This window comes from Neocloeon triangulifer, unplaced genomic scaffold, assembly GCF_031216515.1.
Source record: "Neocloeon triangulifer isolate White Clay Creek 2 clone unplaced genomic scaffold, ASM3121651v1 ptg000013l, whole genome shotgun sequence".
In the NCBI taxonomy this organism is placed as follows: Eukaryota; Metazoa; Arthropoda; class Insecta; order Ephemeroptera; family Baetidae; genus Neocloeon; species Neocloeon triangulifer.
The window spans coordinates 4079429-4093138 of record NW_026775555.1 but is presented as its reverse complement, the minus strand read 5'-3'; the positions used below and the strand labels follow the sequence as shown (position 1 = coordinate 4093138).

The 13710-nt window shown below is 37.0% G+C and overlaps 1 protein-coding gene across 8 annotated transcripts in view; it reads left to right on the top strand.

Moving 5' to 3' along the window:
- Window positions 1–13710, top strand: part of LOC132199079 (probable phospholipid-transporting ATPase IM) — a 43669-nt gene that overhangs the window by 28438 nt on the left and 1521 nt on the right. For 4 of the 8 annotated variants that reach the window (XM_059623526.1, XM_059623528.1, XM_059623527.1 and 1 more), the window contains 20 exons: window positions 3655–3713; window positions 5641–5853; window positions 6644–6849; window positions 7132–7287; window positions 7435–7609; window positions 7668–7879; window positions 7936–8191; window positions 8774–8905; window positions 9639–9801; window positions 9862–9971; window positions 10028–10219; window positions 10277–10553; window positions 10613–10820; window positions 11717–11856; window positions 11909–12037; window positions 12092–12315; window positions 12371–12596; window positions 13174–13277; window positions 13336–13467; window positions 13527–13675. In XM_059623526.1, the coding sequence (XP_059479509.1) occupies window positions 3655–3713; window positions 5641–5853; window positions 6644–6849; window positions 7132–7287; window positions 7435–7609; window positions 7668–7879; window positions 7936–8191; window positions 8774–8905; window positions 9639–9801; window positions 9862–9971; window positions 10028–10219; window positions 10277–10553; window positions 10613–10820; window positions 11717–11856; window positions 11909–12037; window positions 12092–12315; window positions 12371–12596; window positions 13174–13277; window positions 13336–13467; window positions 13527–13675 (3463 nt within the window). The remainder of the gene's footprint in view (window positions 1–3654; window positions 3714–5640; window positions 5854–6643; window positions 6850–7131; window positions 7288–7434; window positions 7610–7667; window positions 7880–7935; window positions 8192–8773; window positions 8906–9638; window positions 9802–9861; window positions 9972–10027; window positions 10220–10276; window positions 10554–10612; window positions 10821–11716; window positions 11857–11908; window positions 12038–12091; window positions 12316–12370; window positions 12597–13173; window positions 13278–13335; window positions 13468–13526; window positions 13676–13710) is intronic. The other 4 variants (XM_059623524.1, XM_059623522.1, XM_059623523.1 and 1 more) reach the window with 4 other exon arrangements.

The window sequence follows — 13710 nt, the reverse complement described above, 5'->3', positions numbered from 1 at the left end:
TACGAAAATATACATTAAATAGATATAATTTTAATATTAAAATTGATTAAAATATAAAAATTAAATTTATTTAACTAATTAAAAAAAACAGTAAAATTAATATGGCTAGCATATTTTGTTGCATAAAAAATATTTAACATTAAATTTATTTTGTTTAACATAATTATTGACTTTCAAGGAGATGATCATGGAAGTGAAGCACTCAGGCTTTTTAAAACAAGGAAAAACCTCACTTCTTAATTATATGTAATAAACACTTGTGAGTTATTTTTGATAAATTAGCGAAAACTAGGGAAAAATAGCGATTCATTGCCTGTTCTTGTTATATCTGCATTCTTCATTTAACCCCCAGTAATACCAGTAAAAACAAGTCTCAAGCAGGTCCTCTGGCAACCTCCCGTAGGTCATTTTTTTAATTTGACTACTTCTACAGTTGTTGGTCTTATTGTAACGTCAATATTCAAAATTCCGAATAATTGTTCTTTGACCACCTTTTTTTTCATAGATCGCCAGAAGGACAATTTTTTAATAAATGCGTCAGCTCAAATTTCATAATGCTTATAAATTCTAAAAATATTCCCAGAATGTAACTATCAAGGAGAAAAATGAGTTTACTGCTCACTCTGATTTGCCAAATTTCGCCACGTCACATTCCTAAATCGGTTTCGCATATTATTTGGTCGGAGGATATTGGGTGAACGCACTTGCGAAGGAACGTTCGACCTTACTCCAGATTGGGGTGTGCGAGGAGCGAGTGGGATATATGTATGCTAGGAGGTCGATATGGCGCGGCACTTTAATCAATATCCCGAGGCGCCAGCAGCCAGCGAGTGCTCTTTCTCTCTCTCTCTCTCTCTCTCGGTATTTGTGTGTGCGAGTGCATGTGTACGGCATTATTCGGCTGCGGAGAAAAGCGGCCGGCGCCGCGTGAAATCCAAATCGCACAGCAGCAGCCCTTTCGATAAAATTGGTCGTGTGTGACGAAATGGCGCAAAATGCTAAGCTAAACAAACTGATAGGCCAAAGAGAGAAGGAAATTTCGTGCCCTATCTCGACGATTTCTCCGATTAAATTGACCCAATTTTTCTTTCTCATCGATTTCTGTTTCTCTCGTTAGGACTAGAAATATCAAGTTTTTTTTCTTCCGTTTCAAAGAGGAATAAATATGCAAAGAGGTCATTATTATGAATTGGTGAATGTGGGCAAACCGTTTAGTAAAACGCAAAGCTGCAACCGATTGCTCCGAACCAGTCACGCCAAACGGGATTAATCTGTAATCAATGTTGCAATTATTAATTTGTATTTTTTTTTTACATTATTATTATTTAAAGAAAATTGAGACGGTTAATTTTCTTGGTTTCAGTTTTGAAAAGGATCGAATCAACAACTTTGCATTTTTTTTTTACTTCAAGTGAGGCGGCTTTGGGAATGAGCAAAAAACTTTTACTTGCAAAATAAGGCCAAGTGCTCTCAAACGCAAGCGGAGTTTTTCATCGTGGAGAAGTTTTTGCGTCCCTTATTGAAACTTTGACCGGCGTTTGCCCTCAAATTAGATGGAGCAAAAAGTATTCCCAAAGATATGAATCATTTTCCTACATCTTATGTTTCACAAATGTAATTATTTTTTTGACTTTGCTCATTTTCACGAAAAGTTACAAAATTTATCTTCAATTAAATGCAATTTCACATAATTTTATGCAAAACTTAAACAGTTGCATAAATATTCAGATAAAATATCGTTTTTTTTTTTTCGTTTTTAATATAAATAAAAATGCAACTTGATAATATTTAAATATTTCGATAAATGTTCAGCCAAAATTATAAAAAAGTGTTGATGTGCGCTTGTTGCTTTGAAAAAGTACAAACGACCTTGGCAAACAAGATCAAGCTCCAAATTATGCTATCCATTTTTCTTGGCAAAACCGTCAGACACAAACAAAACAAACCCGAGACATGCTCATGGTTTTTTCCAGACCAGGGAAAGAAAAATGACGGTCTCCTCTGATATTTTGGAGTCGCTCACTCCAAGCGGATCGCTGCTCCTTATTTTTTTTTATTTCGCTCGCAAAAAAAAAAATAACAGACCGCTTTGTATTCTCACAGGCGGGCTTGCTCGTCTCGAGTTCGCAACCGGAATATTAATTAGACTCGGCTCGCGAGCATCTCACTTTTGCCGTTTTGAATTCTTTATGGAGCCCGAGCGCGAAAACCGCAGACGAAAAAAGCCTTAAAACGAGAGAAACTGCTGGCACGTGAGCAGCGCCGTCTTCCGCGAGGATAAACCAAGCATTAAGAAAAAAATTACTGGCAGCAAACGTTCCGCAAACTGCCACTTTCCAGAAGGAATTTATAAAATTACTGAAATTCTCGCTCTAATTCCTGTTCGTGTCAATCCGAGGTATATTTTTTACCCCTCGAACGGACTGAAAGCAAATCGCACTTAACCCTCGCCGAATCGGACTTCCTGCACTTTCCACGCACCCCGAGGAAAGCGAGCGTTCGGTCTCTGACACAAATTCATTGCCCCAATAAATACTCGTTCTGTTGTGTATCTGATCGATACGAGAGAGTTTGTCTGCCGCTGACGGAGGAATGAACGAACCTGCTGGTGCTGGATTGTAAAGTGGAGTCACGGCATGCCTGGAACACTCACTCACGCACATCAGCTGGCCTGTTATTTACTTAAGAATTACATTTTCTAAATTTTTATAAAGGTTGCGTGACTTTTCGGCAATTTGTATCATTAATTTTAATTTCCATCGAAAACCTCCGTACCAATTACCTCGGTGCCATTTCCAGAACGGTTTCATGAAATAAAAGTGGCTGCTCCTGGAGTGGTGCCCATTGTGCTGCCAGAAAGCTATTTGCACTCGAACTGCTTATGCGGCACATTGCGCCAGTGGAGCAGCCAGCTCGCGGCGTAGCTTTCGAGAGGGATCTTCCTGGCTCATCCCTCCTGGGTTTGCAGCCAAACCTTCAAGAATATTATTTAAATTCAAAATAATTAGTTAGCAACTTAGAACTAATTGACACTTTCATTATTCTTATTATTTAATTAAAATTAATGTTCAAAATTTACACGAGGAACAAGAAAACGCGCTGGAATATACAACTTTAAGTTGTTTGAAGATGAAGTTTATTAAGCTCAAAAATAAATAATAAAATTAACAAATATATTGGCAAATGTGTTAAAAAATTAAAAATAAATTATCATCAAATATTTGTTAAACACATGTTGTGTTTAACATACAAAAAAAGAATTGTTTATTTATTAAGGATTAAACAGTTAAAATTAAGAAAATAGATATAAATAAAAGTTAGAAATTTAGAATAAAATAATATAATATTATTTTAATACAAATCATCTGTAAAATTTATTTATTTGCACCGCCGTACATTATTTTTGCTTTAAAAAACCTCAAATAAATAAACGAGTTCAATACTCAAGATATTAAAAAAGATTCAATAAAATTAATCTTTTCAGACATAATAAAAACAAAAAAGCTTTTATGGGTATATTTGTCTGGAACCGTTTCTCCTTTATTAGGTGCTGAAGACTTATTTATAGCCGCAATAAACAAACTTTTGTTTTTATTTCGCGTCGCCAGTGGTATCGCTTAATTTGGCTAAAAGTGTCGGTTTGATTGTTTGCAGAGACGGAGAGGCGGATACGGGCTAACGACCGAGAGTTCAACGCGCAATTCCACTACGCTGTAAGTATGATTGAGAATGAATTTGTATGGATTTCTAATTGTCGCCGACGAAGTGGCGAGAGTCAAGGGTGAGATTGGAGCGCGGCGACGAGTGCTTGGGTTGGTTCAGCGTTATATAACGACCAGCCATTCTGGCTTTTTCCTCCACTTCATTTAATTATAATTCAAAAAACGTACGAAAGTTTCTCAAGTAAATATTAATTGATTTTATTTGTAGTAATTTAAAAAAAAAACACAGCTTTCAGAAGGAATGGTTTATTAATTATAATTTAAATATTTTCCATTTAAATATAGATTTTTCTTGACGTTTTTTTCTTTTATTGAAGTTTTTCAAGTGATTTAAAAAGTTTGAAAAGAATTAATTTAAAATTAATTAATTTACTATATAACTGTTTTTAATTAACTTAATATTCCATTTCTGTTTTTTTTTCTTCAAATATTTTGCAATTTCCAAAATATTCATTGTTTTCTTTGAACACCAGAAATTTCTGGTCAAGATTACGTAAGCCACTTCGTCAGTTTTGACGTCATTGTTATCTTCCAACTCTCATTCTGAAAATAGGAACTAATTTACAAGTTGGGCGTCCCATTCAAAGCGAATTCCATTGAGCGAAGCGGATACAAAATTTCGCAATAACACTCAAAAAGTCCAGAAGCGCTAATGAACATTTGAACGAGTTTGCTGCTTCGATCAAAGCGCAATTTTCCAGCCGGGCGCAAACAAAAAGGAACGATGATGATTTGGCGACGGCGGGCGCAATTTCGCCTCAAATAACGTAATTAGCGAGTCGAGTGGCAAAGCGAGATGGGAATTAGGGAGCTTCGCCTTGCTCGCTCCTTGACGTCGCAAACAAAGAAATCTTGGCCCGTCTGGCCGCGAGGGTCATTGCGCCTGCGTTACTACGCCTTATGCAACCAGCTTGTCGGCTCGGTGCGCCTCGGCTGCCTAAAGCGGCGCGGGCCAGGGGCTTGGGTGCGTGTGCACCCGACCACATTTTTTTCTTTCTCCTGCTCGCTTCCGGGAACCCGTCCTTGGCGAGGCCAAACGCTGCTCTGGATTTTGCACACAATGAGAACCCGCGGATAACGATTCCGTTGAAAAAGTTGTTTGCTCTTACTTTGATTGCAAATTTGAATAAGCAGCTTCTTGGAAAATCTTTCATCATTGTTGTTTATTTGTCCAATTGTTAGAGTTCTCAGGCGTTTGAAATTCTGCTTACAATTTCAATGGTGAAAAGATCATCCCTTAATTAACTCTTATTATTGCGTCGTGAAATTCATTTTTTTTTCGCTTTTTCCCTCGATCTTAAAAAGTTGTATGTTTTGTTGATGGATAAAATATTCATTTTTTCCCAAGCATTATGATGTTTTTCCAAATTTTAAAGAATCCATTAGCATCATAAAAACTTACAAATTTTACTATTTGACCATTTTTTCTTTAACACAACCAAAAGCATCAAATTAGGAATTATAATTTAAATCCACAAATATGCAAGTTAAATAGACTTGCCCTGATAAATTGCAGCTCTTCATTAACTTACATATTTCCATTTTTGCTTAATTTAGGTTTTTTATTTATTTACTAATTTTTTTACTAGAAATCAAAAATCCAAACTCAGAGCAGCGGTGATTGCATAATTTTATAAAACAATTTATATTTGGAATTTTCTCACATTTTTAGATAAGAATTTTCTTGCAAAGAAATCATACATAGCTATTTTTGCAGACTTCAAAACAAATGGTCTTTTTTTAAGGATATGCGCTTAACGGATGATAAATGAGAATGGTTCTAAATTTATCATCAGCAGCGCCCGACTAATGAGCCATTGCTTGTGCCAAAAAGCAAATTAGATGCAATAAATCAAGCCGCCAGACTTTTGCTCATCAAAATCCTCTCCATTCACAAAAATAATGTGCATGTTTTCAGAACAACCTCATCAAAACGTCCAAGTATTCGGTGCTGACATTCCTGCCGCTCAATCTGTTCGAGCAGTTCCAAAGGCTTGCCAACTTCTATTTCCTCTGCCTGCTGGTGCTCCAGATGATCCCAGCCATCTCGTCACTCACGCCCGTCACCACCGCCGTGCCCCTCATCGGTGTGCTCGCCCTCACGGCAGTCAAAGACGCCTACGACGACTACGTAAGTCCACACCCCACCCACTTCCGGCCACTTTCCGCGCAACAACGGCCCACGCCGCCTTTCCAAATGCCAAAGTTCGGCCAAATTATTCCCTGCTTCCTCTCGGTTCGCTTTGTTTGCCTTGTTTTACTCGTCGCTCAATCATGTTGCTCTTTCTGCGCCAATTACTCCCACGTGACATAAGTTTTAAGTAAAAACGGGAAATAAATTAAGGAAAAATTTTGATCTCTCTTCTAGATCGTGCAAATTGTTTTGCCATTTCTCTTGATTGAAAATTATATTCAAATTGTTCAAAAATTAAGGTTGACTGCAAAGAGTGCAAGTGCACAAAAAATTTGCGCCCTGGTCAACCTTGTCCAAAATATCACATTTTTATTTCTAAATTCAAATTAAATATTTCCAATTTAATGATTTTTAAAATAATATTTAAGAAAATAATATTCTATAATAATAAAAATTAAATGAATTTTAAAAATTGCTCTGATTAAATTTTTATTTTCATATTTTATGTGATATTTATTTAAAAATTATTCTTTAAAGTTTTCTTACCATTAAATCACAGTAAATTACTTTCATAAGTCAATTCAAATAATCTGATTTGAACAAATTCAAAACTTTTGAATTAAATTACTTTGTATCCCTTAATCAATAATAGTGTTAGATTGAATAATTATTCCAACACCAAGATCTCTCAAATTAACTTCAATTTTATAATGTAAAATATGATGATCGATGAAAATGATTAAAATAATGAAAGAGGAACTACTACTAATCACAATAAAACTTGCAGCAAAGACATGTCAGCGACTCGCAAGTGAACAACCGGAAGTCGCTGACTCTGCGAGATGGGAAGCTGGTGGAGGAGAAATGGGCCCAAGTGCAGGTGGGCGACGTCATCCGAATGGAGAACGACCAGTTCGTGGCGGCGGACATGCTCCTCCTCTCAACCAGCGAGCCCAACGGCCTTTGTTACATTGAGACTGCGGAGTTGGACGGGTAATTACGATTAAAGCTATAGATCGATTACACACAACACACCTTGTAATGATCGTGCTTGTCTCCACGCAACGTGGAAAACACGTTCTTAATGACCATTGATTTTGTAAATATATATATTTTTTTTTAAATATAAAAAAGTCATTATGGTTAGAAATTTTTGCCAAATCAGCGTTTCAACGCCTTTTTAGTGTAAAAGGGCGAGAGGGTGGGTTTTAAAAGACAAGCACCCTCTTGAGATCGGTGCAGTTGACACTCATCATCGTCTTTTTTTGCCAACAGGGAAACAAATCTTAAATGCCGGCAGTGCCTGTTAGAAACAGCAGAAATGGGTCAGGATGACGCCAGAATTGGTGCCTTCAATGGAGAGATCGTGTGCGAGACTCCCAACAACCTACTTAACAAGTACGAGGGCGTCCTCACATGGGAGGGGAAATCGTGAGTATATTTTTGTCAATTTTTAATTATTTACACATTGGAGAAAACAATTTATTTTTCATTGCATTTGAATTTTACAGGTTTTCTTGTAAACAAAAATTATTTACACTTTGGTAAAAACAATTAAATTTTTTATTTTTATTACAGGTATGCCCTGGACAATGACAAAGTGGTGCTGAGAGGATGCGTTTTAAGAAACACGCAGTGGTGCTACGGGATGGTCATTTTTGCCGGTAAAGACACCAAACTAATGCAGAACTCCGGGAAGACCAAGTTCAAGCGCACAAGTATCGATAGATTGCTGAACTTCATTATCATAGGGGTGCGAAAATTCCTTTGATTTATTCGAGAAAATAAATTAATTAATTTTTATTTTGCAGATTGTATTTTTTCTACTGTCCATGTGCCTGTTCTGTACGATCGCCTGTGGGTTCTGGGAAACGATCACGGGCCGTCACTTCCAAATCTACCTGCCGTGGGACAAACTGGTCCCCACCGACCCCATCGAGGGTGCCACTGTGATAGCTTTACTTGTTTTCTTCTCGTACACCATAGTCCTCAACACCGTTGTGCCTATTTCACTTTATGTTAGGTGAGTTTTGGCATTTGTTAAAAATTTTCCAGAATTTATAAAGCAATTCATTGCAGCGTGGAGGTTATCAGATTTGTGCAGAGTTTTCTAATCAACTGGGATGAGAATATGTACCACGAGAAGAGTGGTACGTCGGCAAAAGCGCGGACAACATGTTTGAACGAAGAGCTGGGTCAGATCGAATACATTTTCTCTGACAAAACTGGAACCCTCACGCAGAACATAATGACATTCAACAAATGCTCGATCGGTGAAAAGTGCTATGGGGACGTCATCGACGAACAAACAGGAGATATCTTGGAAGTTACCGAGGTAAGCACCAAAGTTTTGCGTTCTTTATGATTTTACTTACAGGTTTTGGAGTTGGATTTCTATTAAAATTAATTATAGTAAATAATAATGTTTCACAACATGTAGATAATGTAAATATTGGTAAATACAAAGTTACTTTATTTGCATCAGGATTCAAGTTAAATTAAGAACAAAAAAATTTAATTTATAAACAAAATAATAATTTATGCTATACACTCTTCATTAACATAAAATTAATCAAAAAAATTAAATCAAATGAGCAATTTACTTAAAAATACGTAATTATTGTAATGATTTAAACTATTATTCTTATTAAAAAATTAATTATTAATATCTCCAAATCTAAATCACAGTTAAATTTCCTGCTGCAAATATTAAAAGAGCAGAAAGCTGTAAGCTGGAGTGGTAATTTTAATTTTATTGGTCGATATAATATAAATATTGCGAAAAATGTTTTATATATAAATAAAAGCAGTGTAAATTTCCTTTTTGGACAAAGTTTGCTGCTTTTTTAAATTTGCGCTGGTGGTGAGCGTGGCTTGGTGATGGGAGAGAGTTACTGAGAGATGGTTCTGCATGTAGGGTCGAGTGGAGAACGCGAGCAGCCTGAGCAGTCTGCCAGGCTCGACGCAACCTTCGACGTTTGTTCATCTGTATAACGGATTGACAAGCAAGAGCCCCTCGGCGCCGGGCACTTTGGCCATCAGAGTCTCAGTAGGCGTCTCTATCACACTTTTACTGGATTTCACTCTTGTGGCCCCACATATAAATATCACCTACATATGATTGATTTTTGCAGCTTTTCCATCAATTTTATAAATACTCTAGTTTATGCAGCCCATCACCCGATTTTTTTTCTATTTTTTGTTTTCATGAGTTTCCCTTATAAAGGGAGCTCATAGGAATTAGGGAAACTAGCGTATATATATATTCACCCTGCCTCAATTGGAAAATAATTATTGAATCAAAATTATTTCCACCGTGTACCATTTATATAAAAATATGCAAATGCACTGTAGGAGAGAATTTCTGCAATATTGTGTCGGTTTCCTCACTCCTGGAGTGCAGCTCATTTTTGCGCAACATAAACTACACAGTGTACTCTCAGCTTTGCATGTCAACTGTTTTTTCTGCTTGTGTTTTTTCTGCCAAATTTGCAGCAAGTCTCCTTGTTCCATATAATCTGTAATAGCTTTCTCGGCAAATAACACACACAAAAGAGTGAATTCCTTTGACGGAATTATAAGGCATGAGGAAAATATTGGATTAACTTTAGCCAAAACGGGCCAGTGTTAGTCTAAACAAAACTATTGGAAAGCTACTCTCTGCGAATGCACCTCATCAGCTTATATAAACCAGCTTTTTGACCTCCCTATGCATACTAATTTACTCTCATGTTAACCCAAAATGCAAAAGTCCTGTGTAAAATTGCGCTTATTATTTGCAGAGCACGATTCCAGTCGACTTCTCCGAAAATCCAGACTTCGAGCCGGAATTCAGGTTTTACGACAAGAGTCTGCTGGAGGCGGTGCGGCGGAAAGACGAGACGGTTCACAGTTTCTTCAAGCTGCTGGCTTTGTGTCACACAGTTATGCCAGACGAAAAGAGTGGTATTTGCACGGAATATTTGCGTTGTGTAGTGCTTTGATGCATAATCTCAATGCTTGCAGGCAAACTCGAGTACCAGGCGCAGTCGCCCGACGAAGCCGCACTCGTCTCAGCGGCCAGGAATTTCGGCTTTGTCTTCAAGGAGCGAAGCCCAAACAGCATCACAATAGACGTATTGAAATTCCGATTGCAAATAATTTTACTTTAGCAATATTTATCTTGGTTTAGGTAATGGGTGAGAGGGAAGTGTACGAGTTGCTCTGCATTTTGGACTTCAACAATGTCCGAAAACGAATGTCCGTCATCCTGAGAAAGGACGGGAAACTTCGTCTGTTTTGTAAAGGAGCCGACAATGTCATCTACGAAAGGCTGAAACCCGACAGCGACGCGAGAAAGACAAAAACCCAAGACAATTTAAATGTAAAAATAATTAAATAATTGAAACAAAAAAAAATTACTCAATTTTCTGAAATTTAGAAATTTGCCAGCGAAGGTCTGCGGACTCTTTGCTTAGCAGTGCGGGACCTAGAAGATGACTTCTTTAATGACTGGAAGAACAGACATCAAGCAGCAGCTCTTTCGTTGGACAACCGAGACGAAAAGCTGGACAGCATTTACGAGGAGATTGAGAAAGACATGACCCTGCTCGGAGCTACTGCGATCGAGGACAAACTGCAGGATGGCGTTCCTCAGGCCATTTCCAAATTGGCACAGGCAGGAATAAAGATTTGGGTTCTGACAGGAGACAAGCAAGGTAATTAAATCTTGTTTATCAAGCAAAATGGAATTTTAATCGTTTTTGTTTCGGAGCAGAAACTGCAATCAATATTGGCTACTCGTGTCAGCTGCTGACAGACGACATGGCTGAAGTTTTCATAGTGGACGGAAACTTGTACGAAGACGTGGAGCAGCAGTTGGGCAGGCTACGTGACATGATCAACAATTCGGAAAAGAGTGACGGTGTTAACGGAGGCCCCACCGCAGTTAGCGTGGTCACTTTCAGGTGGGGCAAGGATCAAAGGTCAGGGGAAGAGCTACTATTTATCTCCACATGGTCAGCAGTTGTTGGTGCTTCATCGCATTATGTAGTTCTTCTTCTGCCCTGTATCGCTAATATTATATATAAATTTGATTAATATACACTTATTTTGCTGCAAAACTATTCATTTGACGAAAATTTTTTGACAAAACAAAGAGCAAATGAAAGTTTTGCACGTACACAGTTTTTAATTTTTGGTGTTTGTGTTATTTTTATTTTGCCACACGCTTTAGGTGAAGCATTGTGCAGTGCGCAGGAGACCTATCGTATCACACAACCGGCAGCAGTCTGGAATGCCACCGTCCAACACTTTAGCTATTAAATAGTCCTTTACCCAAAGTACATTCCACACAAAGTGTAGTTAAAAAGATTCTCATTTTTATTTAATTCTAGATAAAGAAATTTGAACCATTTTCAATTTGATAAAAATTGAATCAGTTTCATTTTAGAGTTGGTATTAAAACAAATTTTTGCTATGAATATTTTAATGTAACAATTACTTAGCAAAGGTGGCTATGCAACTGACTGCACACTCAAACATAGCGTGTTGCATACACTTATTAAGGCAAGGGGCCATCACATTTTTTAAAGTGGTACACTTTTGGCTGTTTAATAATTTAATCGGAAAAGTCGCTTTCACTTGGTTGGTAGTTTGTAGATTATAAACCATCATGCGCTGTTACTCTGTTCACTGGGAATAATAATAATTTTATAATTTTCATTAACTAAATTAATGGGTTTGGCTTACTGTATGGAATGTTGCATTTGGAATTTTTAATAAAATTTTGATTTTGGGTACACTGATAACAAATAATGTAGCCGCCTTGATTGTGATTTGTCTCGCTGACTGTATATTTTCCTGTTTGTTATGCCTGCAGTGAAAGTGAATATCAGCATGGTTGCAGTGTGGAAGAGCCCGAAGTCAGCGGTGGCTACGCTTTGGTCATCAACGGCCACTCGTTGGTCCACGCACTACACCCGAGCCTTGAAAAAATCTTCCTCGAAGCTGCCTCGCAATGTAATTATACAATAAATCTTTTTAAAACACTATAATAAAATTATTATTTTAGGCAAGTCTGTGATATGCTGTAGAGTAACTCCGTTGCAAAAGGCAATGGTGGTGGAACTGATCAAAAAGAACAAACACGCTGTGACACTTGCCATCGGAGACGGAGCCAATGACGTTTCCATGATCAAAGGTACAATTAAAATTTTTTTTAATTTCAAAATAGTTTAAAAATAATTTTGCACAGCCGCCCATATTGGTGTTGGCATCAGCGGCCAAGAAGGACTGCAAGCTGTGCTGGCGTCCGACTACAGTCTGCCTCAGTTCCGATTCCTCGAGAGGCTACTTTTGGTGCACGGACGCTGGTCTTATTTCCGCATGTGCAAATTCCTGCGCTACTTCTTTTACAAGAACTTTGCGTTCACGCTGTGCCACTTTTGGTTTGCATTTTTCTGCGGCTTTAGCGCCCAGGTATGTAAAATTCTTTTTGAAATCGATATAAATTTAAATTTAACCAATCTTTCAGACTCTCTTCGACCCCATATTTATTTCATTCTACAACTTGTTCTACACGGCGCTGCCGGTGATGTCTCTCGGCGTGTTCGACCAGGACGTCAACGACAAAAACAGTCTGAGCTACCCCAAGTTGTACACCCCGGGCCACCAGGATTTGCTTTTCAACAAGAAAGAGTTCCTCAAGTCAGCCATGCATGGCTTCTTCACTTCCTGCATCCTCTTCCTCGTGCCATATGGTAAAAATTTAAATCGTTAATCTTACATTTTTTACATTATTTAGCATCTTTTTTTTATTTGAGCCGCTTCTCGAAAATTTTCTTAGCTATATTGAAAAATAATTTCAGCTCATTTTCTTTGTTTATCTAGAATTATTGGCTTAATTGACAATATGTTAATCAAAGAGAGGTTTAAATATACAAACTGATTTAAAAAGCCATTTTTATGATAAGACAGCTATTTTTTTTATTACTATTGTGTTTATTGTATTCTTTTTAATGTTTTTACTGATACTTTTCAACTGTTCATTATTTTCTGGCATTTTTAGAAAACTTCATATTTTTATTAAAATTGATAATGCACGTTAAAAATAATAATTTTGCACTTAAAATAGCACAAATTGTACAGCTACTTAATTTAATTAATGGAAAATGTTTGTGAGGTTTGATAAAATTAACAATAATATGTAAATGTAAATATTTTAAACGTTTTTTACCACACTGGATAATGAAATACTATTTACTTAACAACACAACACTTTATTTATTAAACTAATCAAACTCGGGATTTATTAACTGAATCAATTTTAAATTTTAGGCACCTACATTGATGGAGTTTCTCCAAAAGGACATGCCCTATCGGATCACATGCTCTTCGGCAGTGTTGTAGCAACAATTTTGATCATAGTCGTTACAGCCCAGGTATGAAATAATTACAAAGCAAATTTAATTTTTTTTAATTGTGAATTTATAAATTTAGATTGCTTTGGACACTGCGTACTGGACGTGGTGGAGTCACTTCACTATTTGGGGATCGCTTTGTATTTACTTCACTTTCACATTCATCTGCAATTACGTTTTTGGTGGACCCTACATAGGCTCATTAACAAAGGTACGTTGATTAAAAATCTAATCCGAATGATAATTATCTAATATAAAAATAAATTGCAGGCGATGAGCGAGCCAACTTTCTGGTTCACAACACTCCTAACAGTTACAATATTGATCGTCCCGGTGTTGGCTTGGCGGTTTTACTTTGTGGACGTGAAGCCAACACTTTCTGACAGAGTCAGACTCAAACAAAGACTTGAATCACTCAGGTAAAGAATTCTTTTTTTACGAAAATATTTATTTT